General features: G+C 58.6%; 1 protein-coding gene across 3 annotated transcripts in view; it reads right to left on the bottom strand.

Annotated features, from left to right (window-relative positions):
* The window catches only part of ANKDD1A (ankyrin repeat and death domain containing 1A), a 36,114-nt gene that overhangs the window by 20,600 nt on the left and 1,946 nt on the right, over positions 1-13,568 (bottom strand). For all 3 annotated transcript variants that reach the window (XM_070054377.1, XM_070054376.1, XM_051822332.2), the window contains exons 2-8: positions 12,966-13,069; positions 10,950-11,048; positions 8,043-8,141; positions 6,939-7,043; positions 6,206-6,304; positions 2,835-2,933; positions 2,383-2,481 (exon numbers count right to left, since the gene is read on the bottom strand). In XM_070054377.1, the coding sequence (XP_069910478.1) occupies positions 2,383-2,481; positions 2,835-2,933; positions 6,206-6,304; positions 6,939-7,043; positions 8,043-8,141; positions 10,950-11,048; positions 12,966-13,069 (704 nt within the window). The remainder of the gene's footprint in view (positions 1-2,382; positions 2,482-2,834; positions 2,934-6,205; positions 6,305-6,938; positions 7,044-8,042; positions 8,142-10,949; positions 11,049-12,965; positions 13,070-13,568) is intronic.

Below are 13,568 nucleotides of genomic sequence, written 5' to 3'. Positions count from 1 at the left end.
AGTCCCAGCTACTGTACTTCCAATCCAACTCTGCTATGGCCTGAGAAAGCAGTGGAAGATGGCCCAAGTCCTTGGGCCCCTGAACCCCATGGGAGACCCAGAAGAAGCTCCTGGCTCCTGGCTTTGGATCAGTGCAGCTCCAGCCATTGTGGCCATTTGGGGAGTGAACCAGTGAATGGAAGACCTCTCTCTCTCTCTCTCTCTCTCACTCTCTCCATCTGCCTCTCTGTAACTCTGACTTTAAAGTAAACAAATAAATTTGAAAAAAGAAAGGGGATTTGTCACTGATCTAAAAACAAAAGGCAAAACAAAATCAAAAACGAAAACATCAATGCCCTGCCCACAAAAAAGGCACATACCTGCCCCTCCTGGTCAGAGTAGATGAGCACAGCGCCGTGGGGGTTTGGCCTGTGCCAGGGCCACTCAGCAGCCACAGCACTGTGGGCTGGGGTGGCCCCTGTGCAGGTGCAGCTCCACGGCAGGGCCCCCATTAGTGTGCGGGAGCCCTGGGGTGAGGGGGGAGCAGGATTCTGAGACAGCTTTGCTTCTGAGACAGTGGCTGGCTGACTACGGTCTGTTCCCTCTGAAACTCGGGTTGTTTGATCCCCACGGTGAGGGCTTCCAAGGGCAGAACCTGGATCCAGATATGGCGATCAGTGATGGGGCTTTGGGAGGTGGCCAGGAGCAGATAAGGCCATCGGGAGGAGCCCCCATGACTGAAAACCAAGGCTTTAAAGAGAGACCAGGACACCCAGACGCGCCCCTGTCCCTCACCTCGCAATGCCCCGCCCCGCCTCAGGACCCGGCCACCGGAAGGCCATCCTGTATGCAGCCTCCAGGCCTTCAGCCAGAACCCTGAGCCAAAATGAACCTCTTTTCTTTATAACTCACACAGTTCGTGTCGTTGCGTTATTGGCAACAGAAAACATACTTATTGGGAGCAGGTGGCTAAGACACCCCACGGCCCACAGCAGGGGGCCTGAGTGCCATTCCCAGCTCCTGTTCCTGCTCCTACAGACCCAGGAAGGCAGTGGTGACAGCTCTGTGACTGTGTTCCCACCATCCCATGGGAGATCTGAACTGAGCTCTCAGCCCGGCTCCTCGCTCTGGCCCCAGCTGGGTCCTAACTGCTGTGGGCATCTGGGGACTGAACCAGTGGATGAGAGCTGCTTTTTCTTCTTTCAAAGAAATACATTTATTTCAGAAGGAAAATGAAAGTGTTCTAAACTTATGGGGGTGGGCATTGTGGTGTGGTGGGTTCTGCCACCATCTGGGACACCTGTATCCCACACCACAGTGCCTGCACTTGGGATCCAGCCTCCTGCTAATGCCAGGCTTTGGCCTGGCCCTGCCCTGGCTGTTGCACACACTTGGAGGGTGAAGATCTCTCTCTCTCTCTCTCTCTCTCTCTCTCTCTCTCTCTCTTTCTCTCATTTTGCCTTTCAACTAAATAAAAATAAATAAGCAAACTTTTTTTAAAAAATTGATGGTGGTGATGGGGGTGTGACTGTGGACATCACCAAAGTGTACACCTAAATGGGGGCACTGCATGGTATGCGACTTCTAGCTCACAAATTAAAAAGAAAAAGAAGAGGAAAAAAAAAAGAAAACGAACTAACCCTCAGTTTTCTCATCTGTAAAATGGGTGATGTATTTCTGGGATAGCCATTATTAGGATAGGGGTTCTATGAACTATCAAGAGCCCAACAATCAAACAGCACTCACAGGGGCTGGCAATGGACATAGTGGGTTAAGGCAGCATCCCACGTGGGCACCAGTTCAAGTCCCAGCTGCTCCACTTCTGATCCAGCTCCCTGCTAATGTGCCTGGGAAAGCAGCAGAAGATGGCCCAAGTGCTAAAATACTCACAGGTGCTGAGCCCTGTGTTGTCAGCACCGTGCCAGGTGTTCCATCCTCACAGCAATGTAGAAAGGTAAGTATATACCACCCCACTTCATTTTTTTTACTTACTTGAAAAGGTAGTACATCAGAGAAAGGAGGGGTGCAGAGAGGAGAGAGTGAGAAAGAGATCTTCTGTCCACAGGTTCACTCCCCAAATGCCCACGACAGCCAGGCAAGGCCAGGTCTCCCACATGGCTGGTAGGGGCCCAGGCACCACAGCCGTCATCCGCTGCCTCCCAGGCGCATCAGCAGAGCTGGATGGGAAGTGGAGCAGCTCGGACTCGAACCGGTGCTCCAGGACAGGATGCTAGCTTCTCAAGCAGCAGCCTAACCCACTGCGCCCCCGCCCCCGCCTCTCACCCCATTTTGCAGCTGGGAAACCCGGCTGGCAGAGGTTAAGGAACTTGCTCCGCAGTGGGAAAGCCGAGGCCAGAACCTGTGCCCTAGGACGCCCGGGGTCGCGGCGGCTGCCCCAGCTACCTGGGTGAGGGCGTTGGGGTCGCTGCCAGCGCGGAGGAGGAGCTGCACGCAATCGGGGTGGGCGCCTTCCGCAGCCGCGTGCAGCGCGGTCAGCCCTTCCTGAAACACACGGGAGGCGGGAGGGCGGTGAGCGTGAGCGTGAGCATCGCGGGGCGCCTGGCCGCGGAGCGTTCTCGGCCGGCCTCCGCTCTCCCTCACCCCCCTGCAGCTGACCACCCCGGCCAGCAGGCTATGCTCATCACCTTCTGGGAACCCCTCGAGCCGCGCGCCCCCCACACCTGGACACGGGGCTGCTGCAGATCTGTCCCCGTGGGCTCCGAGCGAGGGCCAGAAAAAGACCCTCGGCTCCCTGGCTTCCGGCCCGCACCAGGGGAGACCGACGGCCCTGAGAAGCCCGGCTTCCGCAAAAGACCCCGATGCCGCAGCTCTCTGATCCCCCAGGGGCGACTCACCGTGGTCCTGGCCTCGAGGTGCAGCCCCAGTTCCACCAACCGCCGCAACACCGCCACGTGGCCCCGGCCAGCAGCCAGGTGAAGCGCTGTGTTCCCCTCCTGCAGGGGGAAGGCAGAGCCTGGGAGTCTCAGCCCTGCAGGCCCCGTGCTGCTGGGGCCGTCCCTCTGTTCCCAGCGACAGAAGCAGCCCAGAGAGGGCAGGTCACAGAGCACCTGCGGGACAAGCTGCGGCTCTGCCTGCTTTGCCAGTGCCAAAAACCAAACCTGGGCCAAATCCTCAGGTTCCTCACATTTTCAAGGCAGACACAGCACTTAAAAAATGAAACTAGGGGCTGGCCCTGTGGAAAGTGGGTAAAGCCCCTGCCTACAATGCCAGCGTCCTATATGGGATGCTTCCTGTCCTGGTCACTCCACTTCCGTCCGATCCTGTGCCTGCTAATGCACCTCTGAAGGCAGCAGAGGATGGCCCAAGTGCTTGGGCCCCTGCACCCATCTGGGAAACCTGGAAGAAGCTCCTGGCTCTTGGCTTTGACCTGGCCACTGTGACCATCTGGGGAGTGAACCAGTGGATGGAAGATTCTCTCTCTCTCCCTCTCTCTTTCTCTCTCCTCTCCTCTGTCTCTGTAACTCTGACTTTCAAATAAGTAAACAAATCTTTAAAAATAAAAACTAAACTAAGCCTAGGTTCCTGTGTGAAGCCAGTCCCTTCCTGGGTACCCCTGACCCTTCCCCCCTCAATGCTCAAGGACGAGGCCTCAGTAGCTCAACGTGGAGGGAGGGCTGTCCAGGGTGGTCCCCTGGCCTCTCTTCTCCTCTTTCCCATGGCACTGGTGCCCCTCAAGCACACCCTGGCTCGGTCACATTCTGCTTCCTTGTGCCGGAGCACCAGAAGGACAAAGCTTTCTGTCCGTCTGGTTCTCCGAGACTTCCTCGGGGGCTGAGAATGAAGCCGGGACGGGGGCAGACACGCAGCACAGGTCTGCTCAGTGAGTCCATCGTGGGACCAGCTCGTGTGTGGGCAGGTAGACCTGCGAGCCAGGGGCCTGGGAGTCGCCAGGAGTCTAAAGGGAGCAGTGACAGAGCCAAGACAGGTGGCTCCACTGGGCGGACCCTCCCAGGCCAGCCTGCTTCACTGGGGTGGGCAGTTGGCGCAACAGTTAAGCCCCTGCTTGGGTGCCCACGCCCCTTATCAGACGGCCCGGGTTCAGGGTCCTGGCTCTACTCCTAATTCCAGCTTCTGCTACTGCGCACCCCAGGAGGCAACAGTGACGGCTCATGTGCTTGCTCCCTGCCACTGACATGGCCGACCTGGATGGAGCTCCAGGCTCCCAGGTTTGGCCTGGCTCAGCCCTGGCTGTTGTGGGCATTTGGAGAGTGAACCAGCAGATGCAAGATCTCTGTCTCTGTCTCTCTGCCTTCCAAATAAAATGAAAATAAGTGAGTAAATAAAAAAAAAATCTTGGGGTCATGTTGTGGCGTATCGGGTTAAGCCCCCACCTGCAAAGCTGGAATCCCACATGGATGTTAGTTTGAGTCCCAGCTGTTCCACTTCCCATCCAGCTCCCTGCTAATGCACCTGGGAAAGCAGCAGAGGATGAGCCAAGTGCTTGGGTCCCTGCGTCCATGTGTGAGACCCTGATGAAGCTCCTGGCTCCTGTCTTTGTCTTGGTCCAGCTCTGGCTCTTACAGCCATTCAGGCAGTGAAACAGAGAGTGGAAGATCTCTTTCTCTCTCTCTTTCTCTCTCCTCTTTTTGTCTCTCCTCTCTCTGTAACTCTGCCTTTCAAATAAACATAAATCTAAAAAGCAACAAGGAACACACCGAGGACCACAGGGGGCGAACCAGGGACGCCTGAGGGCCCTAAAAGGCAGGCAGAAGCAGAGGCCCCGCTCTGAGGCTTCACGCAGAGTGCAGCGGAGCAGGAACAAGTACTTAAAATAACAGTGAAAGCCACACATCGCCCCACGGCCAAGCCACACATAGGCAAAACAGCAGTCGCTCTCTTAGGGGATCAAAGATGAAACCGGGCGTCTCCGTCAAGGGCAGGGCAACACTCCATGAATGCCTTAAACATCCCCTCCCAGCAGCTCTGTCCTGCTCGGGGCACCCTCGCCTTGGACACGCGTGCAGCTGCTGTTGTAAGCAAGGGTCCGCTGTCGGAAATGCAGCCACGGTGGGGAGGGCCGGTGCTCAGGGCACCCACAGGAAGTGGCGGACCCTCAGGGGCTGGGAGTGGAGACCGCTGGGAAGCTGACAGTGCTCCCCCCCCCCAGATGAATCACCCCGAATCAGAAAGCACAGGGTCCAGCAGGGGTGTGCGACTTCAAAAGCTGCCTTCTAGACTTGCTGATTGCAGGACTCCTCCCAGCTCATTGTTGTCCTCCTCTGCATCTGCTGCTCCTGCTCTCCCGGCGTCCTGAGGGGCCATCATCTCTGCCCCCTGGGTCAGCCTGTCCCTTCTCTGCACACCCACAGCCTTCTCAGCCTGTGTTTCCAGAATGGAGGAGACTGGGCTGATCCAAGCTGCAGGATCTTGCAAGGCTGAGTGTGGATGATGGACTTGGTGCAGAGCCCATGGGGGTCAGGACCCCAGGTGGGGAAGGGGCGCAGGGTGAGGCACCAGGAATCAGGGCCATGCTGGCTCCTGCACCCAGCTCTTCCTTTACCTTGCTGTGTGCCCTTAGCCAAAGCAGCCCCCTCTCTGGGCCTCAGTTCCCACGGCTGTAAAAGACTGAACTGGCCCTTGCTGGAGACACCTGTGGTGCATCAGTCTGTGAGCTCACCGTCGCCACTTCCACACAGAACCCCCTTAATCCCCGCCAGGGATGCTGACGGGATCAGTGGTGGCATCGCTCCGTTTGCTGGAAGCATTGTTTAGAATGTGCTAGAGCACATCTTACCCAATGATTCGCAGTGGCTCACTGCATCCCCTCTACTCCCCGGCCCTCACCCCTGCTCAGATGGGTGAACCCTGCTCCTAAACTCTCCACCATGAGTCAACAGTTCCTATCTTCCTGTTGCCATAGCAACAGCAGCACCTCAGAAAGAAGGCGGGCATGTGGCTCCGGAGTACTGATCCTGCTCATCCCGCCCTTGGGAGCACCGCCGGCCAACCAGATTGGCCACCCCGCCTCCCCACATCCAATCACAGCTCTTTACTCAGGGCTGTGGCATGGATTTCCTTGAATCAGGGCTGGGCTGAGTGCAAGCTGCCACATGCCTGCAAGCAGGCCATGAGACAGCCTCCGCTCCTTGGGCCTCCCAAGAGCACACCTGGAGTCAGAGGTGGGTGCAGGGGAGGTGCCAGCACCTACCAGGTGGCAAGGGTCCTGCAACCTGGTCAGGAGCCCAGAGCCTTGCGGTCACTGTACCTTGTCTTTGACACTGTGGTCACAGCCAGAGCCCACGAGGAAGTCCAGAGCCTCCAGCTGCCCGTGTTCAGCAGCCCTGTGGAACGCTGTCCTGCCCAGCTGGTCAGAAAGACAGGAGTGAGCCTCCCTCACCGCCCTGCCTGGCTGGCTCTGCTCCCCCAACCGCTCTGGGCCTTCGGCAGCCCCTCAGGCCTCACTATCCTTGCCCCTCCCCCTGACCCATACACCCACCCTGGAAAGGCCAGACCCCAATTCCCAATCAGGGCCACTTGCCAGGGTCCCTCCCTGCTGCCCACTGAAAAAAGGACAGATCCCAGAGGCTGGAGGCACAGGTCTCCATGAGGGGCCCCTGGCACCCCTCCAGCCTGCCCTCCCGGGTTCCCGCCCTGCAGAACTCACACCCAAGCGGCCCCTGCCACCTCTGGAGCTCAAGAGATGCTCTCCCCTCTGTTTGCCCCACCCCCACTCCCTTGCTTTCCATATCCTACCTGCAAACCCAAACACCCCCCCCCCACCAGGAAGCAGAGAGCAAGTGCTCCCTTCTATAACCTGTCTAGTCCACGGTCAGGGCCTCTTGGGGCCAACTGACCATGATCTGCTGGAGCCCTGCCCATTGTGCCCATTGCCTCTTCCGGATCAGCACCTCCCCCAGGGGGGCAGTTGGTCCCTATGTCAGAAGATTCCCTCAAGGCAGGCAGGAAGCCCAGCAGGCACCAGCAGGGCTGGCTCTCACCTTGTCCGCCTGGTCCAGGGCCACGTCCTCCAGGTCCTCCATCATGAATGCCAGTACAGGCACGTGGCCTTTCTGGGCTGCGCAGTGCAGCAAGGTCAGGCCGTCCTGGAAACAAGCCCAGGTGGTCCCTGCAGCCTGCCGAGGGAGGCCCTTCTTGCGTACTGCCCACCTCCTGGACACAGTTGCCCCAGGGGACAAGCGACGAGTGGGCCCCAGGATAAGCAACTCAGAGCGGCTGGCGGGAGCGATGATGCTGGAGTTCAAGTCCCCACCCATCAGCTCTGTGGTCTGGGGCCAGTGTCACCTGTCTCTCTAAGCGTCCATCATCACAGAGGTCACGTTAGGAAAATAACCCCCGAGCTCTGGGTGGCTGAGAGAGGACTGGGAGGCAGCACCCACAGAAGTAAACTGGAAATGACCTGGAATTAAACTGGAAATGACCCGGAAGTGTAAAATGAGGTCCTCTATCACTAGCTGTCCTCAGAACAGCCCCCCGGAATGGGTAAGCAGGTCCCAGGCATCACCTCTGATCCAGTCACTAGGGAAGGAGCCAGGGAGGAAGCACGTGGTGGCCGTCCCTGGGGGGCACCCCCTGGGACTCGCGGGGACCCTGCCCTCACACCATGCACACACGGAGGAGCAGCGTGCAGACACCAGTTCCCCAATCTGCCAGGCACCCAGCCGGGTCCTGTGCCTCACCGCACAACTCTCGCTTCTCCCCCAGCTCCAGGGACAAAACTGAGGCTCATCCCAGGTCCCAGAGTCGCTAAATGGAGCTCTGCTCCTTCCGCTCCATCACAGCCACCCCAGGGAGCCAGGGCAGGCAGGAAGGGAAAGAGCACCCCGCTCCGCATCCCCCCTCCCTAACCAGCCTCCAAGATGCTCCTTTGAGTCCTCCCCTGCAGATCAGAAAGCACCCAGGCTTTCTCCCAAGCGCCCAGCTTCACAGCACTGCTCTCAGTCAGGACTTCCAGAAGATTCTCAGAGAGTGGGGCAAGTTGGGGCAGGCAGAGGTGGGCAGGGGGCAGCGGGAGCAGAGGTGGAGGGCCCTGTGCAGCCGCTGGCTGTGGGTAGAGGGCCAGGGGCTGCCAGCCGAGATCTCACCTTGTTCTCACAGTGGACCTTGGCCCCGGAGTGGACCAGGATCTGCAGGATCCGCAGGTGACCGAACCAGGCAGACAGGAGGAGCGCATTCATCCCGAACTAGGGGAGAGGACGTGGGGAGGTGGGGAGAATGTGAGGAGGTGTGGCCGTGCACCTGGCCCCGTGTCCACATGGCACAAGTAACCAGAAGTGCCACCCGGTCCAGGGAGCTCCCAGCTTTAAGAATTTAAAGACCAGGAAGTCTGGGTCAGCACTGTAGTATTGCTGGTAAAGCCACCACCTGCATTGCCGGCATCCCATATGGGCACGGGTTTGAGTCCCGGCTGCTCCACTTCCAATCCAGCTCCCTGCTATGGCCTGGGAAAGCAGTAGAGGCTGGCCCAAGTTCTTGGGCCCCTGGTGGCCAGTTGGGGAGTGAACCAGACGATGGAGGGCCTCTCTCTCTGCCTCTCCTTCTCTCTGTCTCTCTGGAACTCTGACTTTCAAATAAATAAATAAAATTAAAAAAAAAAAAAGACCAGGAAGTTTTTAAAAATGGAGGCTGATATATTATTGCAAGCTTTTTTTTTTTTCTAAATGAAACCAAAAATAAAACAGCTGCCATCTACTCCCATCATTAGTTCAGAAGGGACTATTTAAAAAAAATTTTTTTTGAGAGGCATAGAGAAAGACACACAGAGAGAGAGATCTACCGTCTACTGGTTCATTCCCCCAAAAGCTCGCAACAGCCAGGGCTGGGCCAGGGCTGGAGCCAGGAGCTGGGAACACAATCCAGGTCTCCCACGTGGGTGGCAGGGACTCAATGACCTGAGCCAGCACCTGCGTCTCAGGGTCTGCACAGGCAGGAAGCCAGGTCAGGAGCCTGAGCCAAGGTTCAAACCAGGGCCCCAGTGTGGAGTGAGGGTGTCCTAGCCACTAGGCTAAACACCCACTGCCAAGAAAGACCATTTTAAAACCGAAAGTTTGGAAGGAACCAGTCTGAGAATAAATTCTTCATAAACACAGCTTCAAGAGTATAGCAGGCCGGCGCCGCGGCTCAATAGGCTAATCCTCCACCTAGCTGCGCCAGCACACCGGGTTCTAGACCCGGTCGGGGCGCCGGATTCTTTCCCGGTTGCCCCTCTTCCAGGCCAGCTCTCTGCTGTGGCCAGGGAGTGCACTGGAGGATGGCCCAAGGGAGACCAGGAGAAGCACCTGGCTCCTGCCTTCGGATCAGAATGGTGTGCCGGCCGCAGCGCGCCAACCGCAGCAGCCATTGGAGGGTGAACCAACGGCAAAGAAAGACCTTTCTCTCTGTCTCTTTCTCTCACTGTCCACTCTGCCTGCAAAAAAAAAAAAAAAAAAAAAGTATAGCATTACAGTGTCCTTGTTTTCTTTTTTTTTTTTTAAGATTTATTTATTTACTTGAAAGTCAGAGTTACACAGAGAGAGAAGAAGAGGCAGAGAGAGAGAGAGAGAGAGAGGTCTTCCATCTGCTGGTTCACTCCCCAATTGGCTGTGGGACAAATAAGCCGCTTTTCCTTACAAATTACCCTGTCTAGGGGCCAATGCTGTGGCGTAGCGAGTAAAGACACCGCAGTAGTCTGGTATCCCGCCGATTCGACCTGGCTGCTCCACTTCCCATCCAGCTCTCTGCTATGGCCTGGGAAAGCAGTGGAAGATGGTCCAGGTCCTTGGGCCCCTGCACCTGCATGGGAGACCCAGAAGAAACTCCTAGCTTCAGATTGGCCCAGCTCCAGCCGTTGTGGCCATCTTGAGGGTGAACCAGCGGATGAAAGATCTCTCTCTCTGCCTCTGCCTCTCTGTAACTCTGCCTTTCAAATAAACAGATAAATCTTTTTTTTTTTTTTTTTTTTTTTTTTGGACAGGCAGAGTTAGATAGTGAGAGAGAGAGACAGGGAGAAAGGTCTTCCTTTTGTTGGTTCACTCCCCAAATGGTTGCTATGGCCGGCGCGCTGCGCCGATCCAAAGCCAGGAGCCAGGTGCTTCCTCTTGGTCTTCCATGCAGGTTCAGGGCCCAAGCACTTGGGCCATCCTCCACTGCCCTCCCGGGCCACAGCAGAGAGCTGGACTAGAAGAGGAGCAACCAGGACAGAATCCGGCGTCCCAACTGGGACTAGAACCCAGGGTGCTGGCACCACAGGCGGAGAATTAGCCAAGTGAGCTGGGGCACTGGCCTAAATAGATAAATCTTAAAAAAAAAAAAAAAAACACCCACAAATTACCCTGTCTGTGGTATTCAATTAGAGTAGCAGCAAACAGACTAAGGGGCAGGTGTCTGGCCTGGCAGTTAACGACGACAGCTAAGATGTCCACATTCCACACTGGACTACCTGAGTTTGAGTCCCGGCTCCAGCTTCCTGCTAATGCGGACCCTAGAGGGCAGCAGGTGACAGCTCAAGTACTGGGGTCTCTGCCACCCCCCCGGGGAGACATGGACTGAGTTCCCAGCTCCAGGAGTCAGCTTGGCCCAACCCTGCTGTTGTGGGTATTTGTGGATGGAAGATTCTCTCTCTCTCCCTCTCTCAGCAGTGCACTGCCTGCCCTAGGCTCCGCATGACTGTCAGACTTCATGCAAGTCTGGCGGTGCAGAGCCCAGTGGCCTCCCATGAGCGCTCTTCCTCCTCCTAGCTGCATTGCTAACCCGGCAGTCAGGCTGCCCGGCCGGCCGCAGCTCTCCCTGCGCATGCGCACCCGAGGGGCTGAGCCCGGAAAGGCCCTTGACAACGGAGGGAGCTCTACTGCTGTGCAAGAGAAAGCGGGACCAGCGCAGTGCCACGGCCACCCCGCACCTGCGACAGCGACAGCAACTGACTCACAGATGCAGAGGATGAGACTGACACCGCCCCACCCCCACCTGGGCAGACAGGCAGACACACAGACGTGCCCCTGGGAAGGGCCCCCTACCGCATCTTCGTCGTCCACAGCCGCCTCGTGCTCCAGGAGCAGCCGCACTGCCTGCTCGTGCCCCGCGCCTGCGGCCCAGTGCAGGGCCACTCTGCCCGCCTGCCACGAGGGAGAGGGACCGGGTCACTGCGGCAGGAGCGCCTGGCCCGCCTGGCCAGCCTCCCACCCCTCCCCGCCAGAACAGCTGGGCCGCAGGCTGGAGGGGCTTCTGCAGGCCCTGCTGACCAGCTGGCTGGGACCTAGCCCTGCTCTGGCCCCTTCTCGTCCCACACATGGTAGCATCCGAAGCGAATGCAGCAAAACACAACTCGCTCCATCTGTTCCCCACCGAAAACTCCTCCCGACTTCCCACTGCTTTCGGGCCAGACTGTGAGCCCCAGGCCTCTGAGGCTCGGCCAGGCCTGGCACTGGCCACCACTGCGTCTCAGAAAAGCCACCGCCCAGCCTTCATGCTTGCTGTTCCCACCCCCCCTGCCCAGTCCAGGGGCCTAGGGTTATTCTCCAGGTCCCCAGGGGGCACCTGGTTTCTTCCTTCAGGCCAGGGCCTGGCCGTGCACCCCACCACCAGAGCACCCTGCTGTGCACGCTGGCCCCAACTCCTCAGAGCAGGCCTGGGGGAAGCAGCCTCCCGCCCCTCGCCTTTGTTTTCTATGTGGTCTCAGGCAAGCTGTGTCCCCTCTCTGGGCCCAGCTGCTCCTTCCTTCCACAGGGCTTCTGCCACGCTTGTCCCTTCCACTCAGGACACTGCCTACTTCACCTGGCCTTCAGGTGGTGTCTCCTGCTCCACCAGGTGGGCCACACCTCGCCCGCCCCCCCCCCCCTGCAGCAGGATGGGACTGCTTGTGGGAGCCTTGGCCTGATATCTGTCCCCACTCCCACCCCAGATCATCAGCGGCACAAGAGCGGGGCCACGTCCTGTCATGGGCTCTGCTCCACCCTCAACACCTGGCAAGGTGCCCACCTGGATTAAGCCCTTAATAAATCGTGAATGGATGAATGAATGGAGTCAGTGAGTGAGGGACGGCAGCATTATTGTCTGTCATCCAGCAAGGCTAGGCTTCCTTGCAGGTGCTTGTCCAGGAGTTGGGAACGAGGCTCTGGTCACCAGCACCGTGCTGGGTGACCTAAAGTGACCTGTGCCCCCACATGCCCCCCCTTGATGCGCTCCCCAGCCTGCTCACCTCTCCAAGGATTGGGGGGGGGCACTGGGGAGCAGGTGCTCTGGAAACCAGGATGCACCAGACCCTTCCCAGAATCCCCATGGTTATCATTGTGCCCTGGCAGGTGCCAAAGAGCCAAACCACAACCCTGTCACATCAGGCCCAACCGTCAGGAATCCCACATCCAGCTCCTTCCGCCCGTTCCCCCGTCTCCCATGAAGTTCCTGCAGTGCTGTGGCTCAGCAGGTTAAACAGCAGCACACCCCCACCCCATAGGGGCGCCGCTTCAGGTCCCCGCTGCTCTACTGCTGATCCAGCTCCCTGCTAATGCAGTGCCCGGGCCTGTCCTTGTGTCCCCTCCCCCAGCAGGGCTGTGAACCCCCACAAACACCTGTGCCCTCCCCCGAGGCTCCTCCCTGCCTCCTGCCTCATCTTGGAGTCCCCCAGGGCGGGCGCGGGCCCAGAACAGCACAGGCCTGGGAAGAGCTGAGCTAAATCAGCCTCTTGCACACTGCGCTCCTGGATTCGGGCCTCTCTTGGTCCTGAGCCTGGGCATCTGATCACGGGCACCACTGTGTCCTCATCTCTGACTGCTGACCTCTGACCCCGCTCTCTGCCTCTCAGCTTTACTTCTTGCGGGTCCCTCTGAGATGGGTCACCCAGGGTTAAGAGTGTGAGCTGTGGAATTGCCTGGGTTCGGCCCCGGCCCCTCTCGGTCTGAGAGACCCTGAGACAATCAGCACAGAACCTGAGCCTCCGTCCACGAGCACCTGCGTGCGCCTGCCCCCACTCCCGGAACTGACCCCTGTGCCACAGTGTCACCCCGCACTGTGGTGTGGAGGAGCCCACTACGCACGTGGTTTCTGGCCCTGACGTTCACTCTCCTCCTCATCAGCTCCTTCATCCTCCCGACGTGGTTCTGGCGGGCAGCCTCATGCAGCTGCCGCTCCAGAGGGAGCACTGCGGAGAGAGGGACGGGCGCAGGCTGAGGGGAGCGTCCCCCACCCCAAATCAGGCGGCGCTGCGGTTAGGAAGACAGCCCCTTCGGGCAGGGGTCTTCCCTTCAGGAAGCTTGGCGCCGGTGGGATGGGGTGGTGGGGGGAGAGCAGCAGCTCGAGCCAGGGACCCTCCCACACTGCCCTCTTCTCGCTAACTCCCGGACCGCGTAAACCCTGAAGACGGGAGCGCATGCGCAAGAGCAGCCGCTGCGGCCCGGGTGTGGCCCTCAACCCTTACAGGCACCCGCATCCTGCTCTTCCGTCCCCTCCCTGAGAGCTGCTTTAGGGGAAGGGAATGGAATTCATTCCCATTGCAGTCAGAGCTTCTTTCCCAGCTCGGTCCTGTCTAGAAGGTGGCCGGGGCAAGGCAGAGACTCGGTGCACCTCCCCCAGCCGCCACCTCTCCCCTCCTCATCCTCAACTGCTAGTTAGCTTTCACCTGGCCGCTCCGAGGCCCGCCA

This window comes from Oryctolagus cuniculus, chromosome 12 (assembly GCF_964237555.1).
Source record: "Oryctolagus cuniculus chromosome 12, mOryCun1.1, whole genome shotgun sequence".
NCBI classification, from domain to species: Eukaryota; Metazoa; Chordata; class Mammalia; order Lagomorpha; family Leporidae; genus Oryctolagus; species Oryctolagus cuniculus.
The sequence above is the reverse complement of the archived record's forward strand: the minus strand, read 5'-3'. Positions and strand labels throughout refer to the sequence as shown.